Below are 26,412 nucleotides of genomic sequence, written 5' to 3'. Positions count from 1 at the left end.
AAGAATGGTGAAAATAGTGTCACAAGGGCTCTAAACAGTTATAGGTATTTCAGCTGTGCAAAGTGTTTAATTGAAAACAAAATGTCAACACAAACCTTCATTCTTCATGATGTATCTGACAATCTGTCCAACTGTGTCATTGTTGTCGCTGACGGTGTCGTTCAGCTCTGGAAGAATAAGAAGAAACACACATGAGAATGTTATTCAAAATCACATTGTCCCAGAGCAGCTTTAGAGGCTCGGCAAATAAAGAAAATCAGACACGTTTAAAGACAGTCACAACCATACAGTGCAGGCTATAGTTTAACACACAGCAGGGTCAGGCATTTATTAAAAGTGACAAACCAAACACAGCAAAACAGGAGCAAACTGCTGCTAATGCCGACTACGCTCAAGTGCAAATGTGTTTTGAGAGGAAAACACTCTTTCGGCACGGCTTACAGGCCCAGTCTCCCAATTAATCATAACTTAAGAGCACTGAGTAATGGCATTACACCCTTAGGTTTGACTGTTTAAGTGGAGCAGGAATGAAAACAAGATTGTATATTGGAAACACTTGCATAAACTCACAAAGCATCGTGTTTGGCTGTTATCGTCTTCATAAAATTATTGTTTTTTTTGGTCCAACATCTGTAGTAATGGGATTTTTGACACTTGGAGGCAGCACAACAAGCTATGTACACAACACAACATAGTTCTTGGTGAACATCAGCCTGATATTCACACTGCCTGAAGGTTCTGTTTGGGTTCCCAAACTCCTGATGGGACTCTTTCGCTGCTTTTTTTTGCATTGCTAGGGTCATCAAATGATCAGTTTTGTTTGTCTACCTGCTGTTTTGGGAGACACAGCTGGTTGCTACAACTGGAAACTGTCCTACCGGGAGCTGTGACAGCAAATCCAAACAGTAAAGTCATGTGCAATAAAGGGCTGCAGCTAAAAACAGCTGAAGGTAAAAGCAAAACTGGGCGATAGCTTTCAAGTGGGGTTGCCACTTAGAACAACACATTCCAAATAATCCAGCACTTCAATCCTTTGGTGACTTGAAACTATTATTTGTGCATCCAACATGAGTTTATTCTAAGCGTCATGAACAATAAGCACCTGTGTGATCTATACACACACAGGTACTGACTGCTAAGCATATATCTGGTGTAAACATCGCTATCAATTCTCACATCAAAATGTGACATTATTGTTATGAATCATCATGCGATCAGCCTATGTGCACAATGCATTGAAATGCGCAATCACTGACTGCAGTCTTTCACCACTCTTGACCAACTTCCACTCAGCACACACCCCTGTGCGGCACTTCCTGGAGTTTCCTGCTGATTGCTTCCTCAGTATTTCCTCACTTCTGATAAACGTGATAAATCATAGGATAGCTAAGGATCATCATATATACACAGTGTGCTGCTTAAACTGTGTAACAGATGTAACAAACTAAAGCAGGAAGAAGAAAATCACAGAGGAAACCTGATCATTGTGAAACAAGAGAAGACTGGATCTACCGAATGTGGGACGTCACAATACACAAAAGCAATGTTTTGTTTTTGTTTCGACGCATTACAAAGAAAGGGTAGGGCTGTCTGAGGAAAGACAATACAAACAGAAAGATAAAGATGGCCGGGAAAAACCCTAATGGACTTGTGACTATTACGCTGCTGCCATTGAGCTTTACTCAATGAGAGAAACCAGCTTTACGAAATATCCGGTTCCAATATCCAATGAAGTAATAACAAGCCGTGATTCACCGGAGGGAGTCAGAGCATGGGTCAACGTGAGAGACGTGGAGACGAGACAGAAGGAAAACTGTCCATTGTATGATAAGTGAGAGAGTCAGAAAGCATAAATTCTCACCGCTCTCAGCAGCGTAGTGTAAACACTTCATTCTTTCCATAACATTTCTCATGTCTGTGACGTACCTCGGGGGCCAACCAGCGATGCCAGCGGATTCGCATCTGCACACAATAATTACTCGAAGGAGAGCGAAGAGCCCACACTTGTCCTATTTTAAATGTGGCACAACAGGGAGGGGGGAAACTAGGTCATATTTCGTAGTACAGTGAAGTTACTACGTTCTCCGAGAAGCCAGAAAACTCTCAACCACGCAAATTCATTGAATCTGCAGCTATAATTACATAACAAGTAAAGTTAAACCGGCCTTGTGCGGAGATGTTTTTTTTTTTTTGTTTGTTTCACGTCACTGAACACACCCCTAGTTAAGTCAGGGCATGAGCGATGAGTGTTTGCCAAATGTCTTCCTGGTTTCTATTGGTCTCCACACCTTAAAAAAATAACAGAGGGGTTTTCTGGGGATTGAGTGCAAACAATAAAAAAAAACTTGGAACCATTCTTTAAATAAGACCTGCCTCGTGAAGGTTTAACATTTGTTTTAAGCCCGCTTATGTCATATAGAGACACTGAGAAACACGGATGGCAAGTCTTAGGTGCCATTAACATCACATCAGTCTATTCTTATCATCGTCTGCGCGTACACTACCTGGAACTCATTAGATTCAGGAATGTAGAACAAGTCTGCAAGTACTAGAGGGCAGGTGAGAGCATCTAGTGATTTTATTGCATGATTACTGACCTCGCAGCTACATGACAAGAAAATGAAAAACCTCACGGACCAATTAGGAAACTAATGCAAAAAAATTCTAATAAGTCATTCAAACATTCCTATAAAAGTCACCTCTTATGTGCTTTCTTTCTCAGTGACTGAAATGCAACAGCATCACAAGGCAGGACTGGACATCGGTTAATCTTCAACTAGATTGGAATTTTTCGATTCACGTGCTGCAGCGGAGCAAAGAGGGAGACAGTGGGAAAGCTTGTGATGCTGTATATATGGCAGAAAGGGTGTTTTTAAAGATCTCTTCTTAAAGATCCTCTATAAAATACATTTATAGAGGATATGTTTGTGAAGTAGCCATTTACATACATGCGGTTCACACAAAATAATACAACCAGCCACATCATTAAAACCACTGACAGGTAAAGTGAATGACACTGATCATTTTGTTGTACTGTTTCCCTGAAAGTGAGGGAGTTGTACACAATATTAGGAAGGTCACTTCAAAGTAGTGGCTATCTGGGGTTTGAACATCAGTCTCACTGTTTCTCGTTTACGCCACTACTCCTGCTGCAAATACACAACTAAAGTGTTGTCATGTCAAAACATGACGTGGCTTTTATTGTGAAGAAGCCACAGGATATTTGTTGCAGTGGTTAGCACAAACCACAATAACTCTTTTTGACAATATTACAATGAGTAGTAAACAAGAAAGAACAACCGCTGGAGTCACCACATCAACCAGGACTGAAATCTGAACTTTAAAGTTAAACCTCACTTTAAATTAACATGACTTGCTAATAAAAATTCCAGTAGTAAATATGGAGGAGTGATAGGCAGAAAAAAAAAAGAAAAAGGTGATGTAAATTAAATGTCCCTTTAAAAGCACAAAAAAAAGAAAAAAAGAAAAAATAATTTAAAAAGTGACTTTAAAAAATAATTTAAAAAATAAATAAAAATGATTTTAATTTTTTAAAAATAAATTTAAAAAATTTCTTATATTTATTCTTCTTTTTATTTCCACTTTTATTTTTTTAAAATTCTTTTATTGATTTATTTTTGTAATTTGGCACCCTCACTGCTCCATAAGTAAAGCTTTATTTATTTAATGGGTTGCAGTTTGTAGTACTCATCTATCCATTCATTTTTTTCATTTTTATGAAGGTACATGATCTCCACTGATCTATAGAGTAACATTCTGACTTCTACAAAATTAGAGCTTCCTTTCTGTCTGACAGTTTTCCCTCTCCTCCCTCACGCCCACTTGGATTAATACGAGCCTGCCTGAGCAATAAAGCTGGGTGTGTGCTGTATCCAGATGATGGATGACTTAGGCACACAGATGCAATAAGCCGATAAATCGACTGATACTGTTGTCACACACTTTGTTGCCAGACAGTGACACATTTTTTTGGGGGAGCCTGCCACATTGCATTGTAGTTTTACAACCTCTGAGTATTTGCCTCCTTCTCCATACCTCCTCCCAGCTCGAGATCCTTGTCTTCTTCTTCTTCCACGCACTCCTCCTCGTCGTCCTGGGCGGTGGTGCATCGGTAGCCCTTCCTCTTCAACACGTGGCAGATCACCACCCCCAGCAGGCCCAGAAGAAAGAAGACCGGCACCAGTACAAAGGCGGTATAGTCTGGGCTGGGGCCGCTTGCTGCACCGTCACCTTTTCCGCTCACTGTCGTCTGACCCACTGGAGGATGAGGGGGACAGAGGGGAGCACACATGAAGACAAAAACAACTTTAATTCAATTACTGCTGCACAACAGTGGATTTGTCAGTGCAGCGACCTTGATGGCAACTTGATATCCACAGCGAGTGTGAGCATGAGACCAGAGTTGAGCAGCTGAGGGGATTTAAACGCTATCAGCTGCAGCGCGACGGAGCTTTCATGTTCCTTTCCCTGGATCGGTCGAGTCTGCTGCTCGCTCTGGCCTTTAGCTGCTCAATCTGATGCACGTCGTGCCCCTGTTTGTTTTTTTACAGTTCGGGGGATGCAATTGTTGTAAGAGGCAGCAATAAAGCAAAAATTTAAAAAATGAGGCTGCTGAAACAACCCCACAGGTGTCTAGTAAACCTATAAGCCAATCAGTTCTTTCCCTCTCACTGCAAACATGCATTTGAGTCAGCAAACACGCCCTGTTTGATTGTAGCAGGATGGGCTCCATCTTTTGGTTTTTTTATGCCACTCACTGCAGAAAAATAAGACAATAATCATAAAGTTTTACTACTCCAGCTCAAGCATCCCATGTTCCCACTTCCGTCTGCCCACCCAGGGGTCTAAAGTCCAACGTGTCGGTGCCGCAAGATTCTTAGAAATTGTGCAGCTCCTGAACTCCACGTACTGGACTTTCAACTTCAAACAACTTAAGGCATAGATAGCCTTTAGATGTTTATCATTTTATCAATCATTCATCTTTTTTTTAGTCTATAAAATGTCAGGAAACAGTGAATGACGTCCTAAAATTTTTGTTTTGACGACAACCCGTAGATGTTTCGTTTGTTGTCACTGAAGAAAAACCTGGAAAACCTTAAATATTCAAATTTAAGAGGCTGAAATCATCAGTTTTTCTGTTTTGTTGACAACTAATGGATTATTCATTGCAGCTCTGCTTGTAAATCAGTTATTTCTATTATTAATTAATCTGCTCTGATGTTGTCTTTAATCATTCTGGTTTCCATTTAGCTGGCCTGATCCCCCACTACTGTAAGATAAAGAGTTGGTTCATTGAAATAAACAACTGGTGCCACTAGTTCTGGATGGAAAAGCACTTTCAGTTTTGTTTAGTCTACGACTCGTAAAGAAGAGCAAAGCAACATCTTCGTATATCTTATTTTGTCCGCCAAAGTAATCGCAGACCGATCCAAAACCCCAAAATATATCATCAGTGTCATATAAGGAAATCATCAAATCCTCACATTTGAGAAACTCTAACAAGAACAAGTGCTGTGAGTAACGGCTAAAACAATGAATTGATGATCGAATTTCTTTTCTTTTCATGCATTGCAGCTTTACATATACAGATAATAGAAATTTGTGGGATTTTACTACATAATACAGTAACTAAATGTTCTCATATTACATTATAATGTCTCGTTCAGGTCAAAGGGCCGCTATAGGCGAGCGCTCCCTGCTGTTAAAGCGCCACGTGAGGCATTCCAGCACACCGCACAGAAGGGCTTTTGTGCGATGTCCTTCTCACATCAATGCGTGCACGACTCGGAGAAAGTCAGTTTAAAAGAGGGAAAAAAGACGGACAGAACAACCCAGCCTTGGCAGTCGCGTAAGACAAAAGACCTCTAAGCAAATCTTCATGCCACAGCAATGCGTGTGCAGACACGTATCTGAATACCAAACCATGTGCCCCCTGATGCATACAAACGTTTGTGCTCCTCCATTGTCCCAGCTCCCTGGTGCAACAGACTGAACACACCGATCATTGTCCGCTCGCCGACCGCCCTGCGACCAAATGTTGTGCGGCCATGTGCTTATATCGAGACATGGCGGCTGTCCTGGCACGGTTTCATGCCCCTTCCAACTGACAACAGGATTGAATTAAAAGCATTTAAAAAAAAAAGACTACAGAGACTGGAAAAAGGGGCTGAATAGAGTCTTTGAGGAGGATTTAGAGCTGAGCCAGAAATCTCCTGCAACCACAGCTGGTGTCATGGCGGAAGTCCTATGAGAGAGAGAGAGCCAAAAACTAGAGATACTAGAGACACGAGCACATCACAGGTGTGGATTTATGCAGTAATGCTGTATGGATTTAAAAAGAGGGAGAACAGCAGGATGGCATTTGATTCCAGTTTGTATAAAAATGAATCAGTTGAATGAGAAGATGCAACTGAATCCTTGCTGATTAGTGTGTCAGCTATTACACCAACTGTTTGCTAAGGCGATGAAATATCAGACAAAAAGTTCTCAAAGAGTTCTCTTACTGTACGGACTGAGCAGCGGCAGCCTGGTTCAAATCCCGGGCGGAAACTAGTTGCTGCATGTCGGTCGCCCGCTCGACAACCTCTATTTTATCTCCTAAAAAAACAAGGAAGCTCGAAAAACTAGACAACTTCCTACAACAGACAACTGAAATATTCAGTAGTGTGAGGATTTGCTTTGATTGTTGGATTTTTGATTCCTGTGTGAAAGTGAAGAGACAGAGTTGTGTCCAAATTTAAAGGAATAGTTTGATATTTTGGATTTTTAAAAAATAATTTTCTTATCAACAGTTGGCTAGAAAGCGTGACACTGACATGTCTGTGCAGTAAATACAAAGCTGGTGTAAAAGGAGACATCTACAAATTAAATGTCCACTTTGTCAACATAGGGAAAAGTCACATATCCCAGCTTTGAACATATGTTTATTCGAAATTTTGAGCTTGAGTGAGTCTAAATTTGAAGACCACAATTTTAATTTTTACTGAATATATGTGTCGGTGTTAAATATTGGTTGTGTATCAGTATAAGTCCTGAAAATATTGACGGATCAAAAGTCCAGATCCAAAGATACTGAAGTTACAGTAATGTACCAAGACAGATAAAAGCAGTAACTCTCAATTTTTTTTAATTCTGTACTCAATTCAGGCTCAACTATTGGCAGCAGTGCAACATTTCTAACATTACCCGGACTTGATGGAAAGCTCCATTAAACATTAACAGGGAAAGAAAAGCATTTGTGTTTAGTTTGAGTGTGGCCTGAGACTATAAGAAGATTTATTCAAGGAAAAAGAAAATATTTCATTACAACACACAGCCTCAGTTACACAAATCCTCTGGATTTTAAGATTTGAGAGGGAGTCAAATAAACACTGACCGGGTCAAACTGCCCCCCGGCCTCAAAAGTCAGCCAGACTGAGGATTGTAGCAGGTACATATCAAGTTCACCTGAACACTTTGGCTGTTTCCAAGCAGCATAGGACTTCTAAAAGATGAGCAAGTCACCCGAATCAGTCAATAACCTTTACTCTGATAAGAGGTAATCCCCGCTCTGATTTGAGAAAAAAAAGAACTTCTGTCCACAGTGTCAAACCCTTAAATTAAACCATCGTTTGAAGCCGAGTGGAGGCTCAACAGGACAGTGCTGCTCTTCAGCCAGTTTCATTTCCTGCAGTTTATTTTTAGGATTTAGCCAGTGAGATGTTCTATCTGTCTGAAAGTGCCTCGACAGCCTCTTTCACAAAATGATATAAAATCAATCTCTGTGAAAACTCAAGAGGAAGGGGGGCGATGTGTGTTTACAAAAACCACATGGGCTTTTCTAAGCCCATGGAAATCATCTGCCAGTGCGACCAAAAATCCATCAAGTGCGACTAATCATTTTCATTCGTCGTTTAGCAGCTCTGTCTCTCTGGTGAGTGTCAGCGCTGATCAACTACTATGCCCTGAGCGTTGACTCACAGGTGTTCTATTTTTGGTGTACGATAGTTCCGAGTACTACACATATCAATGACATTCGTACTTGCCTCATTCGAGACAACCGTGAATTACATAACGAGTCTTTAGGGTTATGTGAATGTACTCTAATGGTGTTAATGTAACTGCATTTGCTGGCGTCAGTGCTCTGATTGTTTAATGCTGCCACCACACAGTATTGTCTCATCTATTTCTAGACGCCGGTTGTAGATATCTTTTCCAAACATAACCATGTATCCCCGAGTTAATAATGAATGCACTGTTGACCAGACAGTAATAAACGCAGCACTAGTCCCTGCTACGAGCTCCACACCCTTTACCCATCCTAAGCTCTTTTGTACCATCCTCTAGTGGGAGTGTTTTTTCATTCATTTATTACAGTCACAACAAACCGAGATCCCTTCAAGAGCAAACACAATCCAGAAACCCACCCGTTAAGAAACATTTTAGGCACCGAACGAAATATTTAGGCGCACTAGTGCCAACAATGTGAACAAGTTGGTCTTGAGCTCTGATCTCAGAAAAGAGGATGTTTTCCGTTCATCCTCGCTGATATCAGCAGAAACCCTCACGGCACCGGAAAGAGTGTCTCGAGGCAGCAGGTTGGGCTCTTTCACAAGCTTAAAAAAACTGATATTTACCATTTCATTTTAAATAATTCCCAACTTGTGCGACGGCAGAGTTGGCTGCAAGACTTCAAACTCTCGGCTACATTCAGTCAGTAATCTGATCCTTAACTAGATGTAACTCCATTACTGTCCTCTACTCAATGGTGCTAGGAAGCATGGAAATGGAAGCTGCCTGACGTTTGCTCGCTGACCACCGTTTGGCCGGTGAATATCCTCCCCTTCCCAATGTCTATTCTCGCATTACACATGTGGCACAAGAGCGTCTCTGGGAATCTGTGTTCAAAGAGCAGACTGTTTACCTTACGAGATGCAGAATATGAGGCCACAGGGACGCATCTTACATCTGCGTTTCCTTGTCACAATAGCCCCAAGACATGTAGCATGAGCTCATTAGCGATCACAGAGTAGTTGTAAAAATTTACTACGTACCTGTCAATCATGAGGTTTTTTTTGTAGTTGTTGAGATATACTCAGCAAAAAATATATCTGCTTACACTAGGAAGACAATTTGTGGCTTTCAGCTCAGCACCGAATACTAATGAGATAAAAGGCTCGGTCCGTCTGTGGCTTAGGATTTCTCCCACACTGGACAGTTGCATTTGATACAATAAAAGCCATCCTCATTGCCAAGAAGATGCAGCAGCAGAGGATCTTCTAATGTTACTAACTTTTTAAAAAAAAGATGTGCTTGGTTTTGGGCATGGCTGCAGCTCCAGAGCATCTTTTTAGTCTATGAGCAAGAAAAGAAATAGGAAAACGTACCAAACCAAACTCCCACACACCTTCATTTTCTGATACATGAATATTAATTGTGATTATAAACCCAGTGCTAAATGTTCACCTTGCATCATGTCGGAGGTGTAAATTAATTCACAGAACTGACTATCTCGACAAGCCCGTCTGGATGAGCTGTTCCCCAGTCGTTTCGGTTTGTGACCCCTAAAACTTAAGCAATATGTGCTCGTGACCCCTCAGCAAAGGTTTTCATGTGCTGATATGAGAGTTTTACTCCAAGAAGAGGTGAAAGTAAACCCAAATTTAATCATCTTGTGACCCCCTCACATTTACGGAACCTCTCGAGGGAATTCAACGTCCAAGTTGGGAACCACTGACTCACACAGCGCTGCTTAAACGTGAGTGTGTTGACACTCTGCCTTACATGAAGACAGCTGACACTATCCCGAGACATATCCTCGCACTGTATACACACACGACTTCACATGACATTACTGCTTTCCTATTTCCAATCCAGTGCACTGCATGACTGGGTCTAATTGAATGAGCATGCGGATTCAGCTTCGGCCTTTTTTTGAAGCCACAAGACTCCTGTGGACTCGTGGAAAATGGAAACAGGCCCGGCTATAAAGGTTATGAAGGGCATTGGTTGGAACTAAAGAGAACACTGGGGCAAAGATTCCTGTATACAGAGGAATCCAGTGCTCGACTCCTGGTTTCACCGTGCTTTGAAGCGATTCCAATGAGACATTTACGCTTGTAAATCATAATAATTATGTTAAAATATACACCAAATTATGGATAGTGAACTGAAAAAATAATCGGCATCATGTTTGCTAAGAATATTCAATGTTAGTCCAGTTGTTACGCAAACAGTTCTGCTTACTGTTGTGTTCTAAACAACTTTTCCGAGATGAAACTTTACACATATTTACATACTAAACCTATTTCTAGCTTCCGAGGCATGACATTTTGTGCAAGGCTGCAACTAATGATTATTTTCATTCCCTATTAATCTGCTGATGATTTCCCTTCAGGCCATAAACTGCCAAAACAAATCAGAATTTCCTTAAACATCATGCGATCGACAAGATTTTCAAATGAGATGCTGAATGTTTGGCAGGTTATTTATTGATAAATGAGTAAAATAGAATTAGCAATTAAGTGACTAATTATTTAAGCTTCAAATTAGTTCATTTAGGCTTAAGAAGCGTATCGTGAGAGTTCTCAATTTGGGTTTGAGGTTTTAAAAATAGATAAATAGCAGTTGTTAATGGAGGGAGACACCTACACTGGTGGAATAAAGTCAACAGCACAGATTCCTTGGAGAATTCCTTCCTCTAAAACCATCGGAAAGGGGTATTTAGGCAAATAACACAATGCCATATGTGCAGTAGAAGCTTGAGGCAACACTTTCACTTTGTAAATGTGTAACTAGGATGGTTTTCCTCCTGCTGAAATACAAAAACAGTGTTGAAAATGCTGAAGACTGACACTCAAAGCACTCGCTTAAACTGAGTTGTCGTGTTGCTAGGAGAAGGTAGCTCATTAAATATCTTTAGAATTAAGGAACTATATGTTTTAAAAAAAAAACTGACATCTTAAAGTGGCTGTGAGTTATCAGCTAGTTTCTATCTTTGCTTTCCCTCTCTTCTTCGCTGACTCCTCTCTTGGAGTGCATCTGTCACTGCTGGCCAGTTTCCTCCTAAAACTTTACCAACAAGCTAGCTTAGCAAGTTTTTTTCCACAAGTGTTGGTATTAATATTCGGACATAGGAAACTCTTCTAAAAGTAGACATAGGTTTGAAAATGCAGAATATTAACGGCTGTAACGGTGCTAGAAGGTTTCGTTCCCAGTGGAGGAAAAAAAACAAACTCGGAAACTTACGTGTAACGCCAGTTGAATTGGCCATGGATGGACGGGACCGCAGCGAGCCAGCGGTCTGACGGGGGATGGTGTTTGTGTCAAGCGGCCGTCGAACGTCTGGTCACCACCAACACTGGTCAAACTGAAGCAAAGGAGGGACTTCTCACGTCCATTAACGTGTTTCCTGATTCCCAAAGCTCGGATACGCCCTGTGCTCAAAGCTTGTACTGCCTCCAACAGAGAGGAGCGCAGTGGAGGTGTCGCGAGAGGACCCACTCCCCGATACTTCCGTCTTCGTTTTTTGTTTTGTTTTGTTTTGGGGGTTTTTCCCCTCATCCAATAACAAGAATACGAATAAGAACAAATCATTAGTATTGTTATTATTATTAATAACAATAATAACAGCAATAATAATAACAATATAATAATAATAATAAGAAGAAGAAGAAGATAAGATAAGATAAGACAAGATAAGATATGCCTTTATTTATCTCACAGTGGAGAAATTCACATTGTTGATAGCAGAGGTACACATATACGAGACAGAAAAAAAAAATAAAAAATAAAAAATGTACATATAAATATAAGCAATAGTGCAAACAAGGAGAGTAGTGCAAACAGAATATGAAAAATGGGCTTCTGAATGGGGGGTATATAGAAAAGATATATATATATTCTATAGAAGAAGAAGAAGAAGAAGAAGAAGAAAACACGAATATAATACCTCTTTCAGAAATGCACTCTTTTTTCTTTTTTTTAAAAATGAACTTTATTAAAATTTCAGCCAAAACAAAAAAAGGCAAGGCACCGACAACAGAGTATAACATTGAGAATTATGTGCAAACATCAAATTTTAAGGCATTAAAAAATAAAATGTATGTAAAGATAAAGAACATTTCAGCAGCAAGGCAAATGTTTTTCAAATCTTATTGGAATTTTTTAGGAGATTCAAGGAGAATAAAAACAAACAGCTTAAGTTTGGCAGTTCTTTCCATTTACTTTAATGAATGTGGTATTTACTCATAATAATAATAACAATGTTGATTAAAAGTGAAGTTTCCCTTGTTTCACACATGCGTTCTCTTCTGTTCTTCTGACGGCAACTAAACGGGTTTGCGCATGTCTGAACGCGCACCCTGATCGCTTTGCCGTGGAAGTGTCGCTGGAAGTTGTGCCAAAAAGTGATCCTCTGCCAAAGGATCTGTTGCTGCTGCTAGCTGCATGAAATAGTCCTAAAATGCAAACACACATAACTTAACATCAGTTAGGTTTGTGCATTTAAAACTTTTCTTGAATGATTGTGACCAAAGACATGTTTTCAGTTAACAGCATGATCATTCCTGACATCTAAGATCACACTAGAGCTGCAACAATTAATCCATCAGTTGTATTAGTTTTTTTATTTTAAAGCAAATGTCAAAAAACTGTAAATCCAGCTCATTACATTTGGATCCATGATAGCTGACCTATCTTACTTATATATATGGTCACTTGTATTCCTGAATATGAATGTTACTATAGGCACTTCCTCATCTGATCCTCATAACTACTGTGTGAAATATTATAGGTGGCAATTATTGTACACAGCTGGTGACTGCTGGTGTGTCAGCGTTTGTCTATATTGTGTGGTGTTGGGTGTACTCAGGAGAAAAGCATGGCATACTGCATTTAGAGTGTTCAAAGCACAGGTAACACACTGGTGACATTATATTGAGCTGGCACCTTTGTAAAAAAAAAAAAAAAAAGATTCATATTAACGTCACTGCTGTGTCTGACACTACAAAGAAGAAGAATGGGGCACCAAGGCACCTTGATTGTCGTCACACATCCTTTGTGTAGCTACAAGTTTGTTCTGCAGAGCTGAATGCTGCTTGTATTGTCACTGAATAACTGTTACGGTAACATGTGGAGTATGAATATTATGCATCATGCAGAAACATTCACCATGTTGTTTATTTATTGTTGTTTATTTAACTGTTCTGTTGTGTCTATTCAGAAAAAATCCAAGCCACAGTCAACACCAGTCAACGGATCCTGAATCAAACTGCTCATCTGAAATAACGGCAGTCATGAAAAGCCAAACACTGAGTTACCGTAGAGGCTGATGCACCAGTTTCCAGGCAGACTACATCAACAGGATGTGGTGCTCCCACCATGAGTGTGTCTTTTTTGTTCAACAACTTTATAACATTTATTGAAGCCGTGCAACATTTTACCTTCATACTTTGAATATTTTTTGAAATTGCAGGCTTTCAAAGTGCATGGGGGTGGGCAAATGTCACGCTTATTATTTGTGGTTATTTTTCTAGTGTTTTTAAGCCCTCATCACTTTAGAAATACAGGAGATATCCAAAAGAACTTTTCAAGGATGAAAAACACATTTGGGCTTTATTAAAAAGCTGTTTTCTGATAAATCACTTCAAAAAAAACTTTAAAACCGGCATAATGAGTAAACTTTCAAGAGTCATATCACCTTGTAGGATAGACTGTTGGTCAGTGTTTATCTACATTTCTATACTATGCTCATCATCACCACGTGGGATTAGTAATCACATTTTAACACTTATGAATGTAGTTTATGGCTGGGACAGCTGGATGTTTTGGACAAATGGTGTTGGTCAGACAAGTTGGAAACATTCAGCGCTTGTTTGAGAGTCTTTCAGATTCTGTTCTGACATGTTTTTGTTCTGTCTGTACTCTCGGCTTGTTTCCAGCTGCAGATTGTGAACAACAATGACGATGTGTAGTTTTTGGTGTCTGACACTTGCCTGGTGTGGAAATGGAGGTAAAAACATGACCTTTCATGTGCTATGACTTGTTCTGACCAACCTTCTCTCCCACACGGTCACATGGCCCTGAGGGTTTACCCAACATTTTCTCCAGTGACTTGTTAGGAAGCAGAAAACGCTTCCAGGGTACCAATGCTTGTGTCATCAGTTTACTGAAATGGGTGCATTTTTGGTATTAAAACTATCCCATGATATTGACACTCAAAGTTTGTTACAGAAAGAAAGATTTTAGTACTTGGAAGGGACCTAGAGTTGATTTGGTTGTAGTTTTTTCCAGAGTTTGAATGTGCTTTCAGCCCTGAAAACTGTATGTGGGTATCTACTTTGTGTAATTCCTATGCTGGAAAAGTAATGTACGTTAAAAAGCACAGTATGTCCATTCACCCCTATCTGCTTTAAGGGTCTGTAGCTGTAAAAATATTCATAGTATGAATGCACAATTTTGCATGGTGTCATTAAATATACTGAAGTTACTGTACAAAAATCAAATCAGCTGATTCTGAGGAGTCAGGTAGGAAATTGATTCATTTTTGGTTGATTTTATATGGAAAACACATCATAGTACCACACTGATCTTTAGTCAAGACTTCAGTTTCTGTGCAGGTGTGTGATTTTACGTAAATATGCATATGGATATGTATCTGATATAAAGATTTAAACCCAAACACTCTTCTTACTCCTGTTCCCTGCTGCAGGAAGGCCAGGTGGAGCTTCAGTGGAGCTTCAGTGGAGCTGAGGAGTCATCAGAGCAGTTGTCATTCTTGACCTTGCCAAAGTGAGCAATATCACACCCATCACAGATGGTCGAAAATCAGCACAGAGCAGTTGGGTGTCAAGACAAGCGGTGTCTTTCATTTGATTTGCACCATCGTTTTGGAGCTGTAACCCTCTTCCTCCTCTTTATCTTTCCTGTCAACAGTGTTCTGATCCTCCAGCTGAAGAGGTTTAGATTCTCCTCGGCCTCCAGCTCGGAGAAGGTGGACAGCCCGTCATCTTGTCAAGGGAGCTGGTGATGAATCCAGAGCAGACTGTCGCCAAACAAGTAAGGATGATGTTTAGCAGTTGAGGGGGTTAGTGGCAAAGTGGATCAAATCACATTTACTAGTTTTAGAGAGATGGGGTCAAAATGTTGTGTTGCTAAAGAAAAATCCTGGTTGTTGGAGGAGTCATGATATGCATCCAAAGATGTTTCAACACTGTCCAGAAATAGAAACAACTACTTTGTGAGGACTTATTTGAGTTTTGCCTTTCCTTTTGCTGAGTGCTAAAGCGGACCATACCACATTTTCTACTTTTTGAGAAAAATACTGATTCAAGGTTTGTCTTGCCAAATAACATTGAAGAGTTTACATCATAAGGAACTAGAGATACTTTTGAGGATCATGGGGTAGAAATAGATGCTTGGTGGTGGCTAAGTAAGTTTTCATTTTACCTACAAGTTGAGTTTTCACGGGACTTGAGGTCGCGCTGTCGGCCATCTTGAATCGTGTGCAACTACCTGCACCTGGGATATAATGGTCAGCAATTCCTGTGGCTTGTTTGCCACTACATTTTCATGCCAAAACCTTTATGGGCCAAACTTCAAAGTCGCATTGTGACATAAGTAGTGGGCTGTTGGTTGGACCACTTTTGCCATGAACTAGTAGACCATAAACACTTATCAAAAAAAAACAGAGAACTCACTTGTTTTTTTTTTTGTGGTGTGGCCCGCTTTGGCACTGAACCCCTCAGTTGATATACAAGTGGGCCTCATCACAGGGAGTTTTACTGTTGTCTGGATGCATATCAACTCAAATCGAACCTGCAGTCGAATGAAACGTTCCTGCATCTGCAGCTGATTGTTGGTGGGGAAGCACTTGCTATTCTCTGGTGAACATCATCAGCCATTTTGGCTCCTGTGTTGTGCAGCCAAAGTCAGATTTAAAGGTTTAAGAGTCCACCAAAGCTAACAAGTGTGTCCTTTCCTCTCAGGCCATTACATCTGTGATTACCAAAACCCAAAATAAGGTGATAAGACATGCTGTTGACTCATGTTCTTCCTGCTACCTGGGTTAAAAAGCGGCTTACCTGCTTTTTTTATGGCCAACAGGATCAGAGAGCAGCTTTATACACATCCTAAAACTGTACAAACACAGTTGCATCAATAGTAACAGCATTTGGAAATGTTAGGCAGGAACATGATTGAAGCTCATTTGTGTTGTCTTTTCAGCCCGAGAGGAGTCTCACATTTGGGACACAATCTTGCAGGAAGCAGCCCCACAATATTTCCTGCTCTGTTGTTTTGATGTGCTAACATTATTGATTTTTTAATAAACTTCAAATCCGATCAAGGTTTGTTAAAATACCAAGGAAATATGACTGGTCCTCCCAGTTTCCTGTGTCATTGACGTACAAGAACAGCTGAAATACAAAAGTGTTTAGTTTAAGATGATAACTTACTAGCCAAAGTTATGCTTAGTGGGGCCCTGAATCCATCTATAATTGTGATGTTGGCACCAGATGACCAGTGGCACATATAAACATGTTTAGAGCTGCATATAACTATAATCCTAAACCAATATGAGAAATGTCAAAGCAGAAAAGAAAGCTGGAAACAAAAAGGACCCTGCAGACTGTGTGAATATGTAATTTAATGGTGTTATTAGTATCATTGCTCCATTAAGGCACAAGCTGATCCATAAGTTGCTTAAATGTAAGTTTGTTATTAAAGAATCGATTTATTATGCAGCAGAAGATTGCATAACTGAATTACAGATGTGTCCTTTTATGCTACTCGCAAAAACGACAAATTAAAGAATAAATGGTCCAGTGATAAATAAAAATGACTTTTTTTGGAGGACCTTGGTGGTGTTCAGCAATTTTAAAAGCAAATATGAAAACATCATTCAAACTGATAACTGCAAATCTCAAAAGGTCAAAAAAAAGTACAAGGTTTCAGTGCTTTAATCAGTTTTTGGATTATATTATCATAAAAGGGAATACGAACGGTAAAATGGCCTTGAAATCTTTTGCAGCTGTAAAAAAAAAAAAAACACTCTGACCCTAATTTCCCTCTATCTGCACATTAAACTCCATGGGATCTTCAAGGAGTGGTGCTACCCTTTTCCAAGAGTACTGAGTGGTGCAAAAATTAAGTTTGCAGCCACGTTACCACGGTGATGTACGCTGGCAAGAAGTGAACCGCTGTTGTCCCCCTGAAAATAAAAGTGAAGTTACCTCGCTAACCTCAAATCCTGTTTTGGAGTACAGGCCTCTAACGCTGTTAGCAGATGAACCAGCATGAGTCACTTTGGAAGCAGAGGAGTTGTTGCACTATATATTCTTGTTGCTCTTTTAGGTTGTAAATTTTGTAAGTCAAGATTGCATACTGGGTCATTCTATCGCAAATCATCAATTTTTTTTTGCAGCAATTTCCATTTGATCCTGTCTGATTTGCATGAAAATGTTATGGCATACAATATAGATATTGATAAAGATATAGGTGAAATTTTACTTTGATATATCAAGCACTTTCCAGGTTACAATGTGTTAATATATTGCCAGTCGATCCACTTTCAGACGGCTTTGTTGCACATTGAAGTTTGAGTCTATGTTTTAACAACAATATTTTAGGACCTATTTAAAATAAAAACCTCCAATTTGTGTTGTTATTTCTCATTGTGCCATCGAATCAAAACCTGCAATATTGAACATGTGGATTAAATAATCTCTAATAATGTGTGAGTTAAAAAATGAAAAATCCATTAAAACCACCATGATCTCGTCAAATTTAGAAAACTACCCCCCAAAAAAAAGAATAATGGTCAATTTCTGATTCATATGTAGCTGCACGTCACAATAGCACAAACCAAACTTACTTTTTTAATATGAAAAACAATGTAAATTAAAAACAAAAATGAAAAAAAGCTATTTTTGTTTAATCAACTGAAATAATCAAGACAACCAATTCGATATTTTTTATATTTAAGGTAGTGACTCCAACTAAAAACAATAAGCTGTGATTACATACATCAGTTTAGTTCTGAATGTCGTGTTTCCCTGCTGAAGCGTGAAACCTTTGCAATGCTGCCCTCTATAGGACACATTTATACTGCTTTCATTTGAACTTCCTGTGGTGGATGCACATTTTTTGTGGTATATGCAAATGTTGTCAATGTGATTTCTTGTACAAACATGTCTTTCTGTGTGAATGTTTTTTCTCTGTTTGCCGAATTGGTTTCAGTCATGAAATGTGCGTCAGTGCTATTGTGTAGCATGTTAACAACTAGCATTTTCATAGCAAAAATACAACAGTGCAGCATCCAACAAAGTGAAAATTTTGGATTATTAAGAAGAGTTGCATTTTCCTACTTGACATGCACATAATATTACATATAACATAGCCTTATAGCTTCTTCTTGTCTTGACTGAAAGTCTCTGCCTAGCTTTTTATTTATTTAGACATAGTATAGTGTTAGAAAGATAACATAACAGTAAATGGGCCTCAGTATCTGCAACTCAAAGTGGACTTAATCCCCTGTTTTATTTGACTCATAAGACTTTCTGGCAAGACCAACAACATGTTAGAAATCCAAACTCATAATTGCCTCATCAGATTGAAACCAGTTGTAAAGCAGCTGCAAAGTACAAACAACTGTCTGTCATTGTGCGTCAGATTTAATGTGACACCATTAAAACCTTTTGTTTTGCCGTCTCCTCTCGAGAGTCATTTCATTCCACGTTGATGCACAAAAACGTCAGTTGATGCACGCTTAAGAGCATTTCATACATCTATGCATAATTACTGGTGAACAACACACAGTGCTGCTGTTCTGTGCAGCTGCGCGGACTCGCAGCTCCACGGCCATTTTCAGCAAATACTCAGACCAGCCAGCTGCGAGTTTTATCCACCAAAATGGCAGAGATGCCAAGTAAACCACCGGCCAGTGAGGATAAAGTGGAGCATTTTGACATGCAGGGAGATTTTAAAAGAGGATTCTGAATGAATAGAGCAAATAAATATAATAAATGGGCCTTATGCTTATTGAATTCTAACTATGACCCCTTTTGAGCAATAATCTCAACAACAGTATCATGCTATATGTAATAATATATGCACAATGATATTTTGCATTTGACTTTGTTGAACTGATTTTTGTTTTTGTGCGTTGCTGCTGTTGTTGTGTGCATTCTGTTACAATAAATCCACTCCCAATAAAAAGTAAAATAAAAAAATGAGGGTGTATTATTGTATTAATGGTTATTTATACACTGGCATGTGCCCTACATCTGCTCTGTTTACAGCTACCGAACAACCACTCCGCTGCCTCGTGCCTTCGCAGAAGGCAAGCAGAGCCGGTGACGTCATCGGGTTGAGAGCACGTTGAAATGTGCATGCAGGGCCTCGCGGTTGCCGTAAGTACGAAGCAAACGCGCAGGACAAAACTCCCCTCTGCTGATGTGGGCGCTGGTAAACAGACACGGTGGACAAGACAGTGGAGATATACTGCATTTCTTGGCACTTAAAGTGTTTAAACTAATGCAGACCCTCATTGGGCCAAATAGAACTGTCTTGTATTTTCAACTGTATATGTTATCAAAATGCATTGTGGTCAAAAGTGATTCATATGAATAAAACACAACATAGCTGTAATACATGTGTTGTTATTTTATCTAAATCTTACTTTCAATGAACTGAAATACAAAAAAAACAACTTCATATTTGAGGGTAGCTTTCTTCTAATCAAGAATACAATATTTTTAAACACTTTAAATTTAGAATAACACAAACTCAGCACAAAACTTCATTGAAATGCCTTTATTTATGTCTTACCCATGTTTTAATAAATGACCTTTTCAACACTGATTCTTCAATGGCATTGGCTATTACTTATGACACATAGCCAATCAGATACTACTGTGGGTGGGATTTTGTTGGAGGCCACCAATGAGTGGCGACTACAGCCAGAAGTCACTGCATCAAAGGTAAAATAGCACACTTTATAAATGAATTAATTTGATTCGAAGTCAATTTAAAAAGTATAAAGATATTGATAATCAGCAAAATGCTAAATATTTGATCAATTTATTGAACTCTATATAAGTTTTTAATAGCTGGTCAAAGTCTGGATGGAGTTTGTGCAGTTGGTTAAAGTTGACTGATTTTTTTTTTTTTTTTTTTTTAAATGAACCAATGAATAATAATATGTAATGGAAGACATAGTCCACTTACTTGCTAAAAAAAGTTGTTGTTGTTTTTTTGGATGAAGCTTTCTCTGGAAAATAATTATTTAAAAAAAACAAAAGAATTTTAGTTTCACTTCCAAGATCAAGAATTTACACTATACAACTTTCTAAAAATATTCTTGTCCCTGTTGGTGTGTTGAACTACTCACACTGCTGATGACAAAAATCAGAATAGCAGAAATAGTAACTAAAAACAGTTTTAATATATATTTTTACATATATGTTGTAATTTATAGGTCCAACAATGAACTCAAAAGATAAATAAATAAAAATAAATAATAAAAATGTCAACAAGCTTTGACTCATGCTTTTAATTGTTTCTAACACTCTGGATGTAATTTGCTTAGTTGGTAAGCAGTCATTACAACAGATATTTTGAAAATGAAGCAATAAATAATGATAATAAACCACTATAGCTACTTCCACAATGTACCTCTGCCTTCCTTTGCAGATTGTGTTTATAAAGAAAAAAAAACATCATAAAAGGGCTTACTTCCAAGGTCAACAATTAATCTCCATAACAACTCGCATAGATGAGAATGAAAACAATAGTTAATATTATTAGCAGCAGTGCATGACGGGTAATAAGAGGACCTTGAGTTGAGACTTGCTTTCTGTCAATTAACTTTCCAAATCACAGGATAAAAACATTGCTACTATTCACACTGATGATGATGAATATAATAATTATTGTCAATACAATCAGTAGCTTTAATAACTGAGACACTACAATTTAAATTAGCAATAGTTTTTTCTGGATATTGCTGTGATGGTGATCTCTAGGCTTTTAAATTCGCATTTTAAGGGTTTGCTAATGAAATCAATGCACAGGCTGGAGTGTTTTATGACTTTGTGTAGACAAAGCACCACCTCTGAAACTGGAACAGCAACTCTGTGAAAGAACTGCTAAGTTAACACGGATTGTCATTGCGATGCTATTATCTGCGTTACGGTGAGCTCCAGGAGGCTCCATCCAGTGTGGGCACGGGCTACGCCCTCTCATGTTCCAGTATGTTTGGAAATGAACTCAGGAGCAGACAATCTGCAACGTGACCACCGAGCCCCGTGCGGCTAACCCCGCCCCTCACAGCCAATCAAAAACTGCTTAGGCGGGCCCAGGGCGGGGACTCCGCCTCCTGTCGACCAATCAGGACGGCCGGTTCAACATTACTTGCTAGTCCATGTACAGGCACGTGTGTCCCTGCGTGTAAACTACTGTTGGGGGGAGAACAAAAATGTCTGGAGAGCCAATACACACTGCTACGCCAACACTGTCGTTGCTACCTGGATTTATGCTGTTTTTCTGAAGATTTTTGAATATCTCATCGTGGAATATCAGACCTGTTGTTGTCTTTTTGAAGCGTATGTAAGGTACGTTGCTCCGCTTTGTGTTTTAGTCGTGTTTGTAGCCTTTGCTTTGTTGCTAGCATGCTAGCTGTCACTTCGAGCTAACAGTCCACCGTGTACCAAACTGCAGATATGTCTTTTTTTTCTTTTTTAAACTGCCTCAAACTGTAGAAATACCATATCTCTTAATGTACCATTCCGTGCTTATAGTTTACATGTGAAGCGTTTCATTTTTAGGTTTGGTGGCGTGTACGTGCATGTGGACGTCGCACAATGTGGGAACAGGGCTGTAAAGATGCCCGTCTGTGATAGGTCCATACTGTATTTACGTTATACCTGCTAACAATCAGTTATGATCAGTTTTATAGAATGTTGTGATTGACCATCTAGTAAACCTACCATTATTTTATTAACAGCGCAAAACATTACCATGGGTGTGTAACATGTCAGCAGTCTTTATTTTTACGTTTTGCAGTGACAAACAGTTCCTTCTTTCATATAAATTAGAAAATGCACTCATCTTTTCAATACTTGAGAGAGAAATCATGGGTGTGTGTGCTGGTAGCACTAATCTGGCGATGTTACTGTTGATGTTGAGCATTATTTTCAAATTATTTGTTTGATTCTTGTATTCACTACTTTGATTGTGCTGTTAAAGGGACAGCAAATGTGTACTTTCTGTATTTAAATCACACCTTATTAAACTCAAAAGGAACTTATAGATTTTATCCACTAGAGGCTCCCATCTCCGAGAATACGCATGATGTACTTGTTGAAGGCAGATATATTCTGAAAGAACCAGCACTTTTTATGGATTCAATTGCATAGAGTGTCCATTTTATTATCCACAGTGTAGTATAATAAGAAGTGGATGTAGGGCTACTTTACTTGTGCATTGACTGTGCAAATTGTGAGCTGCTGGTCAATCAAGTGATGCTTTGTGACAGATGTTACATGCTTGTGAATTGGATTTTCTGCAAACTCATTTCACCACACGCTGGTTTCCCCAATGCAAAGAAAAAAAAAATATCACAACCTCAGAAAAACCTGCCTAGAACATGGGCCTGTAATCATTTTTATTGCCTACTGCTATTTCTATTACATTTATGAGGATCCACACAGAGCATCCATGCAGCCCTGTTCCAGCATTATAAACGCTCTGAGTGGCATGGCATTATTTCAGTTTGACAGTCAAAGTTTCACAAAGAGTATGACACACTAAGTCATCAAAAACAGGCTGTGGAGGCTCGAGAGATGAAAATGAATCTGCATGGATGCAACCCTGCAGGCTCTTGCAGATATCTCACCCCACTGAGTGGCTCAGTGCAAAGCAGTTGCACATAAATATTCAAAACGAGAAAGATTAAAAAAAGAAAACCCAGTGTCCTCTTCCTTCGCCCAATGAGCAACGCCTCAGTGAATCTCAGAGAAGACTGTGGGTGTGCACCATAAAGATGACTCTTCCAGTTTGTATGCATAAACAAATTAAACCTGACAGTTCTGACACCAGCGAACGGCACAAATTTTTGCCACGGTGACAGAGGAGGTAAGATTGCAGGCAGTGGCAAAGGTTGTGTGCTCTACATTTAAACTAGTTGATCACATGGATGTGACTCAATATGAGATACAAACAAGTAAACAATCTTTAGTTTCCTTTGCAGTGAAACTGAGTGACTCATCAGCAGTTTGGGCTGTTTATACGTGATGGAGAGGAGCAGCGCCATCGTGCTCCTCCTCTTCTGATTACACGAGCTTGGTTTGCACACGTACTGGCAACAAAAATCACTGAATTTCTTAGTAAATATCTATTTCACTGCTTCGGTAGTTGAAATTGAAATCGTGAAAAAGGCCTTGAAAGACAGAGTGAGAGGAATTTGACTCCATAGTTGCATCTCTTTACTCCTTGTTAATTTATGGCTAGTTTCTGTTCCAAATTTCAAAGAATGTATTTTTTTTTTATCATGTCTTGTTTGATTGTTGCCCATATTTTATGAGCATGTGTCGAATAAAAACTCTTGAATCTTCTGAGAATAGTTTATAGAGGATGTGTGTCTGCCGTCCTTGTTCTTAGACAATAAAACAAACACTGGAGTCTCTTATGATGCCAGAATGGTTTAAAGTTGAGGTAATGAGGGCTGCTTCGCAATTTGAATGCATTTGTGTAATCTTAGGTTTCATTTAAGGATTTTACACTCAAAGCTGCCTCATCTGCTTTTGACTTGTTAAACTGTTTTTTGCTTTGTTACGCATTTGTTGGAAATATTTACATCTGTACTTGTTACACTGATTGTTCAAGAAAGATATGCGGGCAACTCCATGAGTGTAGGGTTCAATATTCTGTTATTACTGTGAACACTTTCAGGGCATCATTTTGTGGTCTATAAAAACTGGATATGATCCTGTGCTGAGTTTTGCTGGCAAGCTAACCAGAGCGCATTCTTTATTAAACCATAATTTGAATAGTGGCTGTTATTAAGCAGGTTTTAGAAATTCTTCAGTTACCACAGAGTAGAAAACTTGGCTTCCTCTACAGTGGTTGCTCGTGTCATTTACAACAGAAACATGATAGTTAATGTAGACCAGTGATGTTGAGGACATCTGGATTGGGAATTAAGGCTTACTGTTTTTTTTCATGTGTTACAGCACAGTTATAAGGGTATTTACCTGTGTAACTTACTCTATGTGCTATTAAAACAAGACAACAGTGCAGAACGAAACAGAAAAATTTGCCAAAAACATGAAAAATGTGCATGAATCTGTTCAAGGAGAGCAGCAGATTTCTTGATAAGCAGCACAAATGTATTGTCACGGTGGCAGCACAAAAGCATTTGCCTACCTTGACATTGGCGTCCTCTTTTTAAGAATATTTTTGAAGGTTTTCTTCTTCTTTCAGTAATTGAAGGGCACTAAAATGACTACATTTTATTAGATTACTCAAGGTTTTTTGAATAATAAGTAAGTATAATGTGCTAATATAATTTTGGCTGAAATAATCACAACAGAGCCGTCATATCAGCTTAAATGCGCTCGGTATGCCAGAAAGTGGAGCATAATGCAACCATTGAATGAAGCGTGCTGATAGGGAGTAAGGACTTACAATATCAATATGTTGACTGATATATATATTTCAATCAGTGTGTGTGTCTAGCGAGTGACATTTTCATGTTTAAGATCACATGTTGTCAAACTATTTCACAATCTAGACTTACCATAAAGATAAAGCTTTACTCCGCACCACTGTCTGCTCAGCTGTGACGTGCACTCTGCTACATTCGCTGCAGATTGTGCTGCTCTGCTGGACAAGTTATGCAATACCACCATTTTCAAATGACGCTAAGCACCTTTTTAGCGTATTATGTTCTGTAAAAGACGTTTTTATATCAACGCATATACGCTTGACGAGGCCAATGTCAGCCAATAATATCTACCAAGTAATATACTGGTCGTGATCTAATTTGCTTAACTAGTTTACTTTCTAACAAATCTGTCTTGTCCCATTGAAGGTTCTCAAACCCTCACACTCATTACCTGGCTGCTGCCATAAGAACTTCATGCAACTTTTTCAGCATACAATTACCAGATATAGATAATTGCTTGATAAACATGCAGACAATGGAGGTATTACGCAAACTGTTATAATACGTAACAACTGAACCTTATTATGGTTGGAACAGCTAACCATAAAACAATGAACATTTGGCTGATTAAATGAGCAACCTGCCATCCATTGACAATAGACTGACAGTATTTTGTAGGATGACAGATGAAGGATAGGTAGAGTTAAAGTGATGCAGGGAAAGTTGGCAGATGTTGTGAAAGTCATGCCAACATGGAAATGAAATGGAAAAAAAAGAGGGCCCCATTGTTACTGAACCGCTTTATTGTGCATTCATAATCTCCAAACTAGGGCAACATAGGTTTCCCAAACCTGGATTTTTAAATTCTCATATAAGCTTGTCAATTTGGCTTAGCACCACTGCTGGTACCCCGAGTCATTCACCTTCATTTTATATCTCATCCCATATTCTGTTGTGTACTCGTTTATTTAATTAAACATAGTGTGTGAAGTCATATGGTGCAAAAAGGTGGACGCTTTTCCACCTATTATCCGATCTCATGTGAAGCGCGTGCTGCGTCGTCTCATAGTTGTACATAATGTACAGTCCAGGGCCTTTCGCCAACACTGATCGCGGATCAGCTCATTGTGCTGCGCATGCAGGAGGCAAACCTGCAGGCGGGGCTGAGACCAGTGTCTGGCAGTCCGTCTGTGCGCACCGTCGCGGCAGGCGAGCCTGTCCGTGACGCGCTCTGCCATTGGTCCGCCGCGCCGACCAATCAGCAGCCGGCGAGGCTTGCGGAAAGCACCGCCGCGTACACGTGCCGTTTGTACACAAGAAAGCAGAGCGGGACAGAGCTGCTGTGAAAGCACCGCCGGACAATGACAAGTCGAGCGGTGGCGGATGCGCAGAGCTGCGGGGGAAACCGAAACGGTACTGCTTTATAATTGTGACTGAATACGAGACAAAGCGAGTCGTGATGCAGTGTGTTGTGATGGGAGGCGTGTGTGTGTGTCTCAGCCCAGTAGAGAAGTTCACACATGTTCACGCACGGAGCCACGCCACACCTTCCTGCAGACTCCATCGGTACATTGCAGCGGGGCAAGTGTCGTGTTTCAACGAGTTTAACTTAAATGACTGTCGTTCAGGACATGCAGTGCAGTTCTTTTGTGTTTCTTTTGATGTTGTACCGGTTTATAACTTGTAGTGTGACAGTGATTGTACATGTAGTATTATAGCTGAGACAAGCACACTTGGCCTGTGTAGTG

The 26,412-nt window shown here is 39.5% G+C and overlaps 1 protein-coding gene across 1 annotated transcript in view; it reads right to left on the bottom strand.

Moving 5' to 3' along the window:
* rell1 (RELT like 1) overlaps positions 1–11,413 on the bottom strand; it is a 35,571-nt gene extending 24,158 nt beyond the window's left edge. Inside the window, exons 1-3 of the mRNA XM_008283441.1 lie at positions 11,248–11,413; positions 4,057–4,278; positions 96–167 (exon numbers count right to left, since the gene is read on the bottom strand). Coding sequence (XP_008281663.1) covers positions 96–167; positions 4,057–4,278; positions 11,248–11,272 — 319 coding nt within the window. The 5' untranslated portion in view covers positions 11,273–11,413. The remainder of the gene's footprint in view (positions 1–95; positions 168–4,056; positions 4,279–11,247) is intronic.
* Between the last annotated feature and the right edge of the window lie 14,999 nt (positions 11,414–26,412).

The sequence above is a fragment of the Stegastes partitus genome, unplaced genomic scaffold (assembly GCF_000690725.1).
Source record: "Stegastes partitus isolate 25-593 unplaced genomic scaffold, Stegastes_partitus-1.0.2 Scaffold312, whole genome shotgun sequence".
NCBI lineage: Eukaryota > Metazoa > Chordata > Actinopteri > Pomacentridae > Stegastes > Stegastes partitus.
Note: the sequence above shows the minus strand (reverse complement) of the source record. Positions and strands in the feature narration are given on the sequence as shown.